The sequence below is a fragment of the Euprymna scolopes genome, chromosome 31 (genome assembly GCF_053919585.1).
Source record: "Euprymna scolopes isolate OS-2025 chromosome 31, ASM5391958v1, whole genome shotgun sequence".
NCBI lineage: Eukaryota > Metazoa > Mollusca > Cephalopoda > Sepiida > Sepiolidae > Euprymna > Euprymna scolopes.
In genome coordinates this window covers 13,950,703-13,967,107 of record NC_136512.1, presented here as the reverse complement: position 1 = coordinate 13,967,107, position 16,405 = coordinate 13,950,703, and the positions used below count along the sequence as shown (strand labels likewise).

General features: G+C 36.5%; 1 protein-coding gene across 1 annotated transcript in view; it reads left to right on the top strand.

Annotated features, from left to right (window-relative positions):
• The first annotated feature begins 11,520 nt into the window (after nucleotides 1-11,520).
• LOC145255630 (LON peptidase N-terminal domain and RING finger protein 3-like) overlaps nucleotides 11,521-16,405 on the top strand; it is a 73,241-nt gene continuing 68,356 nt past the window's right edge. Inside the window, exon 1 of the mRNA XM_080114157.1 lies at nucleotides 11,521-11,932. Coding sequence (XP_079970283.1) covers nucleotides 11,643-11,932 — 290 coding nt within the window. The 5' untranslated portion in view covers nucleotides 11,521-11,642. The remainder of the gene's footprint in view (nucleotides 11,933-16,405) is intronic.

Here is a 16,405-nt window from a genome sequence, read left to right as displayed (position 1 = left end):
CTTGTATTGCAGTTGCACTTCTCCAGGCAACCAATCTTAGGTTGTTGGATTTGCTAAAGTTGACTATGGCCCCTGTAAGTTCTTTGTACTGCTTGAGTACCTTTGTAATTGTGTAAATGTCTCAAACGTTTGACATGCACACTGTCACACCATCGGCAAATGTGGAAACCCTGGCACATACACACTGCCAGGAAGAGTAATATTGCACAGGGCCACTCCAGTCACCCCAATGCTCAATTTGCACAGAAAGGACTCTAGCCCAAGAACATACAGCAGGAGAAATAGCAGACAACTATTATGTAACTGCCGGGCAATGGCAGTTAGAAAATAATTATTCAGAATCAGGTTTATCTATCTATCTATATGTTTATACAGATATATAATATACATTTATCTGTCTAGCTGAAGAATAACAATCGTGAAAAACAGTAAGGTTAGCAAACTTTGCAGATGCAATGAAAGATCAGGATATCATGATTTGACATAAATCAAACTCTATGACCAACCTAAACTTCGAATGTTGATAAAGTATTATCTTCTGATGGAAAATAATACTATTTAAGCAAAGTGATGGTGTGATGTAGCTGCCGGGCAACGCCGGTTAAAAAATAATTATTCAGAGTCGGATTTATCTATCCATCTGTTTATATATATATATATATATACAGGGTGACTCCCCAAAAATGGAGGAGATTCAATTGTTTTTCTGAGCATTTTACAGTCAACGGAGAAAAAAGGCCAAAGATCCGAGTGTTTTGATGTGATGTTTTAAATATAATAAACTAGGTATGACCAAAGTTTCATTTCATTCGGACAAAACACTAAGAGACAAGACCTAATTAGAGTTGTGGCCCGTTTTATTTGGGTCACCCTGTGTGTGTGTGTATGTATATATATATATATATATATATATATACATATATACATATATATATATACATATATATATACATATATATACATATATATACATATATATATGTACATATATATATACATATATATATATACATACATATATACATACATATATATACACATACATATATATATACATATATATATATACATACATACATACATATATATATATACATACATACATATATATATATATATACATATATATATATCCATTTTCTGTCTAGCTGAAGAATAACAATCGTGAAAAACAGTAAAGTTAGCAAACTTTGCAGGTGCAAGCAAGGGTCAGGGTGTCATGATTTGACGTGGATCAAACTTTATGACCTATCAAAATTTGCACTGGGAAACTAGGTAGATGGGGCCAGATCTGACGTGTCAAAAGTTCCGGTTTGGGGAAATTTAGTTAATTTTAGTTGAGTTGGTTTCTAGACACGCAACCGACAACATGTGAGATCAAGGTCTCCTTAAAAGGGGCCGACGGTTTGTCTGCATGCCAAGATTGTCGGTCGACCCCAGTCTGCTAAGATAATACCTGTTGAGTGGAATAAAATATATATAAAAAACAATCATCGTCTTGTGTTCGCTTGGTATGCGTTTGTCTTCGGTCAGCAGAATCAACTCCCAAGTTAATTGATGAAGAGTCCTCTACAGCCAAGCAGAGCCAGGTATGTTATTACGTTATGTATTCGTGTTATATGTTCACCCCCCCCCACACACACACAGATATTATGAACGATCACGGCCTGATTAAATAGTTAAGGAAAAGATTAATTACACAAGTACATAAGATAATATTCAGATATTTAGTTACACAACCATAATGTACCGACCAAAAGATAGTGAAAGGTTTTGAGTGCATCCCATTTACCTGTACAACTGTTATCGGCCGAGTATACAAAATAAAGACCCATCTGCAAAAGCCTGGATTAAAACTGGCTGCCTCTAGAAGCAATGGTCCACGCTATCAAAAGTATTAAGCTGATCTAAATTGATCAGCGCAGCTTCGGTGTCGTCTTCCCTTAATGATCATGCAAACCAGATGCGAATTGTTTTGAATTGATCTCCCCTTCACAGCATAATTCCGTTCAAACTCGATCAAGTCAGTGATAACAACCTGCAACCATTCCAAAATCTTCAACTCTGTGTTTAGCAGAGTTATGGGCCTCAAGTTGCCTAGCTCCCCAACCTCTATGTCCTTCTTTTTTAGACATGTGACCACTCCTTTGGTACGCTGACCCCGTGATGGAACCTGTATCAAAAAAGTGGCTAAACACACCTGTTAGAATGAGAACGAATATGTGCAACAACCTCAAGTACAATTTGTAAGGCAGACTATGAAGTTCTGGACATTTGTTGTAACCAACCTGCTTTAGTACGGCAGCTACTAAACACTCTGTAACTTGACCATCACAACTAGCCACCCAAGATGTCTTCAGACAAGGGGACTTGGCCAAATAGTTGCCAAACCCCTTTCTGCAGAATCTGGGAAGCTGAGTGAAATGATTAGCGAGATGCTTCCAACCTCCCTCCCCCCACTCCTAATTTCTCAAGCCGATATGAGATCATGACCTTCCAGGCTCTGAACTTTTTGAATGTAGTTGTCTGACTTGTGCCAGACTCAAGAATTACACACTGAGGCATAAATATTCACAGCTTCGTTAGACATTCTTTCTAACCTAGCCCTTACCACAAGACCCCAGGTGAATGCTCTGACGAACTGCAAGCATTTGTGCCCCCACGACGTAAACACCCTCGACAAACCCGACAGGCAACTAAATCCCACCCCCACACAGTAGTGATCCCTAGATGTAAAAGATCGTTCTACTCCAGTAGTTTCTTCCCCAGAACCGCTAGACTTTGGAATTCAATTCCAGGCTCCTGCTTCTCCAACTGTACTAGCTTCCACAAGTGTAGCATGAACCGACATCTTGCTGCCCAAATCCCTACATAGTACCCCAGTAGCTGTTGCCCCTGATAGTAACCCCCTACACCAAAGTGGCAATGTGCCTTTTTGGGGTGAAAATGTAAAAAAAAAAAAAAAAACTCATTAGCTGAGCATTTCAGGTCATTCTTGGCTAGTACTATCGGTAAGGACCCTAACAACTTATATTCTAAACGTTTCTCTGCTTTAGCCTTATTTAAGGCAAGGCATTAACTATATTGTACAGAAAAGTGCCTAATACTAGACTTAGTGCTAACCCACTACCTACTCTCGCTAAGCCCTTTATAACATGTTCCTCTAGCTTTTCCCAGAAGTCAGTGAAGAGGTATTTAACTTCCAGTATCCAGCTAGACTAGCACTCCTATCTAACTCTGGCCATTAGTAACTTATGGTCAGAGTGTCCAGTGGAATGATCTTCGTGGGGTGATCTTGCCAAGATATATTTAACACTGGCCAGATCACCCCCACAAAGCAACAACTTTATGGTAACTTACCTGCCATTTCTACTATCATGAGGGAGCGATGTCTATGATTTGCTGGTCACTCCATGGCACGGGCACATGAGCATAGGACTACCTAGATCCATGTACATCCTGCAAATTGCACATGACACCAACTGTGATCCTGAAGATCTTAGGCAGCTGATGGAAAACAGGATGTCTGGAGAGAGAGAATCGCATTGGTTTGGGCAAGGAGCCTGACCAGATAGATAGATATAGTCCAGTGGAACATTGGACGTTGATTAACATTCGATCCAAGTATGTGCTTGGAGCGGAGGCCCTAGTTCACTTCCACATTTCCTGCCTAGAATGATTCAGGCAAAATCTGCCAACCAGGTCACACGAGGCCATCAGGTCAGACAGATTGCTTTCACACTCTCCTGACCTGCTAGCATCATCACAGGATTGGCCAAGTCAGCAGTTCAGATGAAACTCCTCTGTCTCAGGCATCTGACATCTGAGTAAATGTTTATTTTACAGTCCTATAAAACAAAGCATAAATAGGGACCCTTCTCTCACCATGAGGCTCCAGCTGAAACAAGGAATTGTGCCTCTTTTCCATGTGATTAAGGCCTGCGATGGTTCCCCCTGGTGACTGTAACCATTTTTCACAAGGCCTTTGTGTGGCCTTCTTTTCCTTTTATTATAAATGTGGTGACCAGGGGCCGCATCCACAAAGTTTTTGATGTTGGTGATATCCTATTTCCAGATCTGAGTGAGGAGCTGCAGTGGTTTGATTAGGCTCCTCCACCTATCAGTGATATCTACATATCCACTACATGCTGATTCGGTCCCCCGGCAAGAAAGGGAGCTTTTTGGTCTTTTCCATTGAAATCTGCTGGGTCTTTCAGCCTCACTTTCTTTCTTACCTCGAGTCGGAACTTTCTTTAGGAAGGGACTTTTCTCTCATCTCACTGTTTTCTCTGCTTGAGCAAAAGCACAGTCGCCTATCCACCGAAGTTCGGTCTTTCATTCCTCTCGAATCTTGGGAATTCTCGCGGTTAGTCTCATCCTCTTTTCCATAAAGCCAACCATGTCTACCGCTTCTTCTTCTTTCTCTTCTTCCTCTCCCTGGACAACAAACAGAGCAGACTTTCTGTCTTTTGGAGGTGAATGTATTAGAATAATTACTATTACATCCCTTCTAATGTTTGCAGGAGATAGCAAGGTAGCATTTTTATTATCGAAGCTTTCCTGCTCTTTTGCTGGAGGTAGTGAAGAGGAAGGGAGTATTCTGGACAAAGAGGTTTGGGATGAGAGGCCTGAGCAGGGCCGACGGTCTCATCTTTCTTGAGACAAGGAAGGGAATAGGGCCTAGCCTCCTTGACCTTTTTTTTGCTTTGCAAGCATTTTTTTCTACTTTTTCCATGACCATCTGTTGCTTCCCTTCTGAGGGGATCGAAAACTTTTTTTTAATGTTGGTTGCAGCGACTCTTCAGTGGACATTTTGGTCTTCTTAGGAAGCTACAGGAATTGCCCGATCTTGGAAAAGGACTTGAAAACCCTGTAGTTGTTTTTTTTCCCCTTGCTTTTACAGCCTTAACCCGGTTGTTTTATCTGCTGCTGTTACCCTCTCCCGTTGTTTTGGGGGAGCTAGTGCTGATGTTTATCTGCCCAGGACCAGAGCAGCAGAGGTTGTAGATAGGGTTCTTCCCGGGGCAGTCTTTAGACATGCGCTCCTGCTGCCGGCAATGCTAACTATAGGGCCAGGTATCACACCTGAGCAAAGCCGGTATTTTATTGAAGTCGTCCCAGCCGAAGTGTATCTTTAGTTGGTAGTCCCCTACCATGAGGTTTTGGGGACCACAGATCAGGATGACTGCCTCAGTGTTCCCATATTGACTTAGGACAGCACCTAACTGTTTGCTGTCAATATAGCAGGGGACACCAAGGATAGTCACTGCAGTTCTGCACAGGGTCAAATATTCTGGCTTGAAGCATAAGTGTTTCCACAAGTCGGACCTGGACAATTTGTTGGTGTCATCTTTTGTAGGCAGTGAGTCCCTTTGATTTCTTGTCTGTGATGACCAAGAAAATTCTTTTGGCAAGCTTTTCTACAGCTCCAGGGACTGGTTTTATCATGTTGCTTTCTGTTGGTTGTTTATATTTGGAGCCAAAGAGCTGGCGATATTCCACTGGTTTCAACTGTGTCTGGGGTCCCCATGCTGCCCGTTGGGGTGGCAGGATTTTTCTTATTAGGAGTGTCAAGAGTTGTTGGCACTGCAGGTGTCTTTTGTCTGGGTGAAATCGTCCTGGAATCTGGCGCTGCTGGTGGCAAAGTTGGCCACTCTTGGTGGAAGCACTGATACTTGGGCAGCTCCTCTTTTGGCAACCTTTTTTTTAGGGGGTGGTGGGAACCTGAATTTTCTTGTGGTTGGGCTGTTGAAGAGGCTGTTACTACAGTTGCTGCTGCTGCTGCTACTGATCGCCTAAGGAAGGCCGACATGCATGGAAACATAGGCTATGACCAGTGTGCACAACCCTCACCGTTGCAGGTAGGGTGTGTTTTACTCACAAGGACCCCGCCCTTAACATACCGATTACCCAATGCTGAGAAAGCATTGAAATCTTTTGATAGCAGCCGATGATCGTCAATCGAATCATGGTGGGTTTTATGTAACACAATCACACTTATGTTTAAGGACATGAGATCCCTCAGCACACGAGCAGCTTTGTTTCAGCCCCTCATGCCCGTCATATTTGGGCTAGACATTCAGGAATGTGGTCATTACACCTAATCAGTGTTAACCACTGACCTGAAATCCCTTTCTGCACAAAGATAGTTAATGGGAGGGTGTGGAGAAGTCCATGGGGTTTGTAACATCTTTTTCCTGAACCTGAATGAAGAGCTGCAATGGTTTGATGAGGCTCCTTTGCCTTGCTGTTATGTCTACAGCTGCAGATCCACTTCACAGATTCGGTCCGCAAGCAGGAAGGGGAGCTTCTGAGTCTTCTCTGTCCTGACATTTGTTGGGGACGGAGAGGCAGGTCTATTTTTGGTGAAGCTAACTTGCTTTTTGTTTTCGTTTTCACTAGGGACAGTGAATAGGAAGGGAGTATTCTTCTCAGAAGGAGGAGTAGGGGTTTGGGTCGGGGACCTGAGCATGGGTGACTTTGCTCCCCTTCTGAATCTGATGCCAAGAGGACCGACATTGTACTTTTTAATGTCGGTTGCTGCAGCTCCTTGGTGGGCATTTCGGGAAGCCACAGAGGTTGCACTTTCTTTGAGAGGGAGTTCTTAGTGGGGGGACTTGGCTGGAGCCTTGACAAACTTATCCCAACCATCCTTTGTTACTGTCGTTGTTGTTGTTGCTGTTGCCGCCTCTCTTGTTATTTCTGGGGAGCTGCTGATGTTGTTGTATTTCAGCCTGACCTGGAGCAGCAGGGGCTTTCAAGGGATTCTTTTTCGAGTAGTCTTTAGACATATGCCCTGTTGCTGGCAATGCCAAGAATGGGGTCTCCTGCCCTCAACTATGACACTTATTGTCCAGGTATCACACCTGAGCAATGGGAGGATTTTTATTAAAGCCATCTCGGTCAAGTCTTGGCACCTAGTTGCTTGGCATCAATATAACAGGGGACGCCAAGATTGTAAAAAATGTTCATCGTTGATTCAGGTACTCTGGTTTGAGGCATAGGTGTTTCCACAAGACCTAGACAATTTGTTATTTTAGAGGAGAATATCCCACATGGCGTAGCTCCTGCGGCATATATATTGTGCCAAGATCTTGAGATGCCAGCACTTTCAGAGGGGTAGTTTTTTTAAAACTTTAGAGTTAGTACTTATCAAGGTTAGAAAGCCATTCAAGAATAAGGATTAATGAATGTCAGTTGGTTGTGGAGTAATTGTTAATGGGGTAAATTTGGTAGAATTTGATTATTTATGGGGACGGTTCAACAAGAACTTGTTTACATTGGATTTGAAGGTTACCATGTTGTATTCAACTGGTGAGGAGGTTGTGGCTTGGAACAGTTTGAGATGAGCCAACGTCAACTAATGAAGATGGCCTCGGCAGAAGACGCAGATGTAAACCTTAGCACTTAGAGGGTTGTTTCTCATGATGGTACCTCACACACACCCAGACCACAATCGATGTATACAGAATGTGTTGGAGTTTTTTGTTTCTCTCGAGTTTGTGTTATTTTTTTATATGAGGTGGTTCCAACAAGTTTCCAAACTTTTTTTGTGCAGGCATTCTAAATTGTTGTAGACTTTTGAAAATTCAGTATGTCATTGCTATACATCTTAAGAGATGACTGACCAATTTTCATGATTTCAAGTTCAAATGAACAGCTTCAGTAGGAATTGGAATACACCCTACTAAAGCCTGATTGTCACAGCTGGTGAATTTCAAAAATGTAATCTGGACGAGAGGACACTTTAGAAAGAACCATATACAATAAAATTCTGTTTTAAACTTGGAAAAAATGCCACAGAAACGTATGGAATGCTTTAGACTGATTTTGGACTATCTTGCATAAATCAAGCATCAGTGTTTGAGTGGCACAAGAGATTCAAGGAAGGCAGGGAGTCTGTAAGGGATGATGTGAGGTGTGAGAGGAGTAAGAAAGTCAGAACACCAGAGCTGATTGGCCAAATAAAGAATTTCATGGATGAGGACCGTTGTGTGTCTGTAGAGACAATAAGTGCACAGTTTGATGTCAGTGTGGGAACTGTACACACAATTATTTGCAAGAAACTGAAGATGCAGAAGATTTGTGCGAAGTTTGTCCTAAGGATGCCCAGAGAAGATCAGAGAGAAGGATGTTGACATAACAGCAGGGAGATGGTTTAGCTGATTAATTCAGATCCCACAGTTCTTGATGCTCTGGTGACCTGCGATGAAAGCTGAATCTACTACTATGACCTAGAAACCAAGAGACAGAGTTCCCAGTAGAAGTATGCTGGCTCTTCCAGACCCAAGAATGCCAGACAGAGAAAATCCATCCAGAAACTTATAATGATCCCTCTGGTCAGTGTCATTTTTACCAGGACAATGCACCAGTCAACAACTCTATCTATTTGACCAAGATGGGCATCAAGACAGTTTCTCATCCTTTCTATAGTCCAAACTTTGCTCCCTGTGACTTTTGGTTATTTCCTAAGCTCAAGGAAATCCTTAAAGGCTGTTATTATGAGACAATTGAGAAGATGAAAGAGGTTGTGACACAAGGGTCATTGACACTCACACAAGAGGATTTCCACGGGGGTCTTCCAGAAGTTGTTGGAACAGTACAGCAAGTACATTACAACTGGAGGAGATTACTTCAAAGGAGACTAAAGTTTCATTTCAACTTATTTAAGACACCTTGGAGTTTAAAATTACAAATATTTGTTATTTTATCATTGGTACAATTAAATTAAAATGAAGTTTGAAACAAATGCAAAAAAAAAAAAAAAAAAAAAGACATTAAAAGAATCGTTTTTGGCATCGGAAAATGGGCACAATTTTTTCTGATTTTGATACCCAAAAAAGTTCTGATTTTTCCGATCTTCTATTCTGATTAATCGTCTCAACACTAATGGGTACAAAATGTAATGATGTATAGAAATAAAATCCAGCCAGTAAGGTTTGAGGACATGCGTTGCATGGAGAGAATTGATATGAGATGCAAAGGATGTGCAATATCTGATGACCTCAGAGGGAGATTAAATCTGTACGATATATGTTACTCTGTTACAAAATGACATGCAACCCTTTTAGTTAAATGATGTAGCCATTTTGAGGTGGGGTGGGGAGAGGTCACTAATACTTAGTGTTAGTGGTAGGGTTAAGGAAGGGTTCTTGTTGAGGGGTGAATAGAGGTATTCTTTTAAAATTTTCTATATATCAAATAATATGAACATTTTTTTATGAGGAAAAGTAGTTTTTATTACTCATATTTCAACGTGACCCCCCCCCACTCCAAATATTTATCTCCTTTTTTTTAAAAAAAAGAGTCTGGTCATATGTCCTTTTAAAACTTTACGGATAGCGTTTTGAAGGACATCTAACCAGACTTTGAAACAAGGGTTCTGAAATGAACGATCATTTTATACTAAATTGAACCCTTTTTTTTTAAATTTAAAAGTAGTTAATTTTTTTATTCCTTACATTTGCAGGATGTTCACACGTAATCGCCGCCCCCTTTCAGTAGAATCTTATCTTTTTGGGGAGGAGGGGTAGCTGAGAGTCCTTATATAAAATTTTACTTAATAGCTATTCAAGGCATTTTTTTTTATTTTGCACAAAACCAAAACGTGGTTTAAAAAACACGGTAATATTTAATTAGTGGGTATGTTTAGTTTTTAATTTTGAGCGATTATCGAGACTTCAAAGATGACAGTCTTATATCGGCCAATTTTTCTTGTTCTTACGTAACACTCGACGCTACTTGTTTTTTTCGAACTGACCAAATGCTTTAAAATAAGTTAAAACACCCAAAAAACTTGATCTGCTAGATAGAAGAGTAACTTATTTTTATTTTGGATGGCATGTCATGTACTTGCATTTTTTACAACTTTTTCGTTTTGTTGTTTACAGTAAAAAAAAAAAAAATGCCCACTATTTAAAAGAAAAAAAGTAACTATAAAAAAAAAACTAAACATAAATTAAATTTTTAAAAATTCCCGGGCAACGCCCGTTCTTCCTGCTAGTTTCAAAATAAATTACATTAACAATACCACGTTGACGCAACAGAAAAAAAATCGTGCGTACGTGCGAAAATGGAGAATGTCTTTTGGAGATGGGCGAGGGGAGGAAGGAAAGAAAAGAAGAGGGGGGGGTCTTCCTTTGCTACCAAGAGAGGGAGGTCTTCCTTGCTATGTACTCTTCCCACCACCACAGCGATTAACCCTCTGTCTACGGTTTTATGTTAACTCTCTCCGTCTCTCCCTCTCTGTCTTTCTCCCACTATACGCATACATACTTATATATATATATATATGTATATATATATATATTTCACGGAGGTAAATAATAAAAAAAGGAATAAATACGAACAAGCAGCAGCAACTCCAGAAAACAAAGTCGATTTGTGATTTGTCTTTCGCCCGTCACATGACACATTTTTAGTTTATATAACAAAACAATCACCCCCGCCCATATCTTCCTGTCTTGTATAGACTTATATATTGCATTTGTATCTATATATATAAATGCATACCAGCAGCTTTTAAAAGTCTGTACTTAACTTTGTTTTAATAGTATCCGTGCTTGTACTTGTAAAATTATACTCGCAGTTTGGGAGTAGAAAAAAAAAATAGCCGGTTTATTTTTCCATTTTATTTTATATATATATATATGTATATATATAAATATATATACAGCTACCCTTTCTTTTGGATTTCCAGACTGTCTAAAAATGCGCTTATGAAGGATTGAACACTTATTACACAACTCCGTTTTTTTTTTGTTTGTTTTGTTTCTGTTTTTTATTTTATTTATTTATTTTTTTTAAAATCATCCCTGAATTTTTTTTTATTATTATAATCGCCATGATTTGCCGTATGGAGAAGAAGTGTTTCTTAAAGAAGAAAGTGGCACTTAATGCCATGTTTCCTTGGTCGGATAACAAAACAGCGACGGGTCGACAAAAAAATAACGAATCCAGAGATTTTTCCCAACAATTAAAATACCGAAAAAGCAGAGAACATTATTCAAAATCTGAACATTACAAACTTTATTCTAAACTTCTTTAATTTATTAATAACCAATTATATAAATATATATATATGAGCAGTTAGCCTGAAGAATTCCGCCGATAGACTGAAACAAACATTTCGAGCTCACTTGCCATAAGTATATTTTTATACTATTATTACTAACTAGCTGTACTTGTGTATTAGCACTGAAGTAAAACTGAAACAAATATTTATTTTTTTTGTATTTTACAAAAAGAAACAAAACTTACAACCACCATTCCGATAAAAACAAGAACTAAACTAATCTGTTTTTTTCTTTTTCATTCTTTCATTCATAAAAAAAATATTTTATTTGTTATTCTTGGATTTTTTTAAGCGAAAACAAACAAAAACATTTTTTTTTAAAAAAGGGAAACTATATATAATTTTAATTTATATTCTGATGTTTATTTATTAAAGTTTAATTAATTTTAGAATTGATTTTTTTTTCTATAGTTAGTTTTAGAAAAAATATTTATTCGTTTTACTGTAAATTTTTTATAATAAATAACAGGTAACAGGTAAAAAAAAACATTTTTATTTCAAAGGAATAAAAAAGAAAGAAGAAAAAATAGTTGATTAGAAAAAGAGAGAAAAAAAAATTAACACAGTAATGGTTGATCTAGATAACCATTATATTTTCTCTTTAAGTTGTGACAAGAAGCAGAGTAATTCCCAGCAATCGCAGACTCTACGAATCTCAAGGGATCTCCTCGATTTGGCCGACAATTTAGCTCGTCAGTGCCGAATAACGGAAGCCTTTTCGAATTATTCCAAGGCTTTTAAGTTGTGGCCATCCTACCCACCTGAAGTTCTTCAATGCTTCGCCGAGGCTTTAACTAATTCGCATACAAACAGATTTATACTGGCACACATGTCGACAGAAAAACACACCTTGTTCAGGTAAGTGATCCATTTATTTATTTATTTATTGCATGCCAGTCTCAGTCATTACCTTTTTCCCCATATATACACACACACACACATATATATATATATATATATATATATATGTATATGTATGTATTATATAAAGTGTGTGTGTGTAGTAGTAGTAGTAGTACTCATTCCATTGTTTCTGTGAAACCGCAGGTATAGATAGACGATCGAACTAATATAGTTTTATTTATGAAAAGAAAAAAAAAATGCTTTCGCAAACGTAATTGCGCATTCTGATCATTGCTCCTAAAAAGAAAAAAAAAACGCGACATTATTATTTTGAATACAACTTTCTGTAAAACCGTAGGTAGATAGACGATCGAACTTATAGTGATATTTGACAAGATTATTTGTTATTTGACGAAAAAAAAAAAAAAAAAAAATGCTTTGGTAGACCATTTCTCTTGGATAAAAAAAAAACCGCAACATTATTTCAAATAAAATTTTCCATATTTGCGTGACACCGCAGGGATCGATGGACGATCAACATAACGTGTACTGTACTGTAGTGTTATGTTACTTGAATCTTCCCAAGCACCAAACAATGCTCTTATAATAATAATAATAATAATAATAATAATTATTATTATTATTATATTTTTTTAATGCTAAAATTTGGTTAGAAACATTAACTACACAATAGATTTATTCAGGGCTAAAATTTTTAGGGACCTTTAAAAGTCACTTTCCCCTTATGCCTGATTAAACACCAAATTGTAACATGGCCGACGTGAGTGTTGTTGGATATGTTATCGTTATAGCCTCTTACTCACTAGGAGTTCCGAAGTGATCAGTCACTTGCAAAACAAGTGGAACTCCCGGGGATCTGAGTGACAAGTCTACCCAGATTGACAGCAGTCTCCACTGCTTTGCAATCCTTTGTGTTTTGCAACAGCCGTTTACCATTCTCGCTTATTATTATTATTTATTATTATTATTATATGAGCTAATCTTTGAGGTTTATTGAGAAAATCAATCATTATAGTCAACGAACAGAACAGTAGCACGTGTTAGGGATCGTAATGTTCCGACATAAATTTATTTGGCGATTATGTAGAGTTTCAAACAGATAAAATAGATAAAAAAAAAAAAATAATAATAAAAAATAACTGTTACCAAAGGCAGGAAAGTAACTTATCTGCTTAGTTTTTTTTTTGTTTTTTTTTTGGTTTTTTTTTGTGTTCGTTTCTTATTTTCTCGATGACTTCTGAGTCTTGTAAATCCGCCGAATTCAACGTGTCATTCGATTTTACTCGATGTGAAACTTCGATGTCGTAGATTTAACAAGTAAACACAAAGTGAAAAAAGTAAACAAAACTAGGCTCCACAAGTGTCGCCGATCATCGATCAACGATCATGATTTCCCATTCGACAGTTTAAAGGCTTCCAGTTAATGTTTTATTTTTCAACTTTTAATGAAAGATTAAAATGGCTGAATTGTTTACGAAGAAACAAATGCATTCTTATGGATTTTTTTTTTTAAATAGTATGTTTTCATATTTTGATTGATTGTAAATAAAAAAATATAAGTCGCGAAGAGACGAGAAACACGCTTTTTTTTTTTTAATTATTAATATGGCGATTTTTTAAAAATTACTTTCATAATCGAAACCAAATTTACAAATAAAGGAAAATAAGTGTATTTCTGAATTGTTTAAAAAAAAAAAAAATATTTCAATTTCATCTGAAATTTAATTGATTTTTTAATTAGGAAAAAAAAACAAAAAACCAAGCCGACATTTCGAAATTGTATTTTCGCACGGCTGACATGCTTACGTAACTTAACTCTTTCTATTACATAAGTTGCGTACGTGATGAGAAAAAACAAAAAAAAACCCATAAAAATCGTCTTTTTATCGTTTTAAAAATCATCAGTTTTAAAATCTGATAATTTAATTATTAAAGATAATTACAATTCGATAATTAAATTTCCCCAAAACTTTTTTGAAAATCTTAAATGAATCATTTAAATAATCGCTACCATTTTTACTTGGTTTCCACCTTAAACCTTTAAACCTTTAAAATGACGACTTTTATAAGATTTCGGGTTTGCTAAAAACGATTATAGCATTTAAATTTTCTGCAAATAAGTAGTTTTCCGGATATTAGGCAATGTAATTCCTTATGTTAAAAGTGGTGGCCAAAAAAAAAAAAAAATAAATAAATAAAATAATAAAAATATGGCCACCACTTTTAACATAAGGAATTAAATTGTTTAATATCCGGAAAACTGCTCATTTGCAGAAAATTTATATGCGATATTCGTTTTCAGCATACTCCAAATCCTTTAAAAGTCGTCATTTTAAAGGAAAATGTTAAAGTGGAAACCAAGTAAAAATTTACCAAATAATCTGTTATTTATAGAATTAGAACTTGTATAATTTATATAATTTTACCACTTGTATTTGTTATAACTTCTGTTCCACGCCTATAAGTAACTTTGATGTTAAATATTGAATAAATTTTTCATGTATATATATATATATATATATATATATATATGTGTGTGTATACATATACACACTTATATATGTGTGTGTGTGTGTATATATATATATATAATATATTCGATATATATATATATATTATATATATATATATCGAATTTTTATTGAAATATAACCGAGACCTGACATTATTTTGTAATTATTTTTCTCTTCCGGCAAGCGGGACGACGGTGACAAGAAAGCCATGGTCCCTTCTGATTGATGATTCTTCTTCTAAGATAACATGAACCCCCCCCCACTTTACCTATGTTCAGAATGTCACCTCACCAGCCAAACCGGAAGTAAAAAATAGCTGACAATCTTGACTATAACCAAGTTACCGTATTTTAATTATTCCTAATAAATTATTTGGCACATGAGATTGCTGTCCTAAAATAGAATGCGATTTAAAAAATATATATAAGAGCGTTAAAAATGTTAAGATTAAAAAAAAAAATTCAACGATTATTTCATGGTAGACCATATCTATTTAAAATGTATTTAGTATTAGTATTACGCTTGAAATCTGAATAAAAACACGTCTAGCATGTGTAAATATGCTTGCCTGATCGAGATGTTTACAAAATGGCGCCCTAAGCTGGAGTATTACATAAAATGAAAAAAAAAAAAAAAGACTTTAGGTTAATCGAAACGAAGTAAGCCCTCCTCCCCTTTCCAGAAAGCAATTTTAGTAATCCCCAGAATAAGTATTTAATAAATTATTCTACTCCTAAAATAGCACAAGTGGTTTACAAATTACCCATGTAAAAGTTACGAAAAAAATAGTTTTAATTTAACTATCTAAATATTAATTTACTTGTCTGTACGTCCGGTGTCACAAAAAAAATCATCATTGCAAACATTAATTAATGAGAAACGAATTACCCCCCTCCCTTTATAGTCGCTCTTTATCAGTTAAAAATCATTAAAAGTATTTTCTCTCCAAAAATAAAAAAGAAAAGAAAAACATGGCTGGCTATTTACGGCTTCAAATTGGCTATTTTATTTTATAATTAAAAAAAAAAAAAATTAATGTTGAGAGGAGACTAAGTTTTTTTTGTTGTTATAGTTTCTTTTTAAAATTTGAAAAATGTGCAAATGAATTTACATCTGTTCCTTTATAAGTTATATTTAAAAAATACCCAGAAAATAAAACAATGTTGTGTGTGTTAAATTTTCATTGAAAATCTAAATTTTTAAAATCAACTCACTTTAACTTTAAAAGGTTAAATAAAAAAAAAATGCTAAATTTTTTCTTTTTAATTTATCGTTATTTATTTTATTTATATGTTTTAAAATTTTTCATCTACCGTGGAATTTCCACACGTTCTGCAAGTTTTATAATTTCACTGTAAGACTTTACGCCGTTTCATTACACATTGTTTACGTTTCAGGTTTTTGTATTGCTCATGGTACCATGATTTTCTTAATCACCCAACACTGTGTTAAATGATCCCCCCCCCTATTACTACGTCTTACTAAATTGATTTCAATTCCAAAAGGTTCATGATACATGTAATTTTATTCGAATTTTTTAAGAAAATATTCACGCATTCGATCTCATCATTTGCTAACATTAGCCTGGGGACTTTTGGGGCTAAATGGGAGGGGGGGGCAAATACTGAACTTAGTCATTTTTTTATACCTCCTTCCGTTCACTGTGCAGTCAGGGGGCGGGGACCAAGCATGCTTTGCTTCACTTGTTTCTATAGAAATTCGTTCGAAATGTAGCATGTTTGTCTGGCACAAGGTTCCAATACCCGAGTACTTTAGTGATGCGTGCGTTATTATGTAAGTAAAGTATTTCCGACCTGTTCGAACCCCACCCACTCAAGAGATGGCACGCTTACCGGCGTCTTCAACCAGTTGAATCTTTTTACAGCAACTAATCAACAAGTATTTTTTTTTTCTTTACGTCATGGACATGTGGAAATATATATAAATTCCTCTA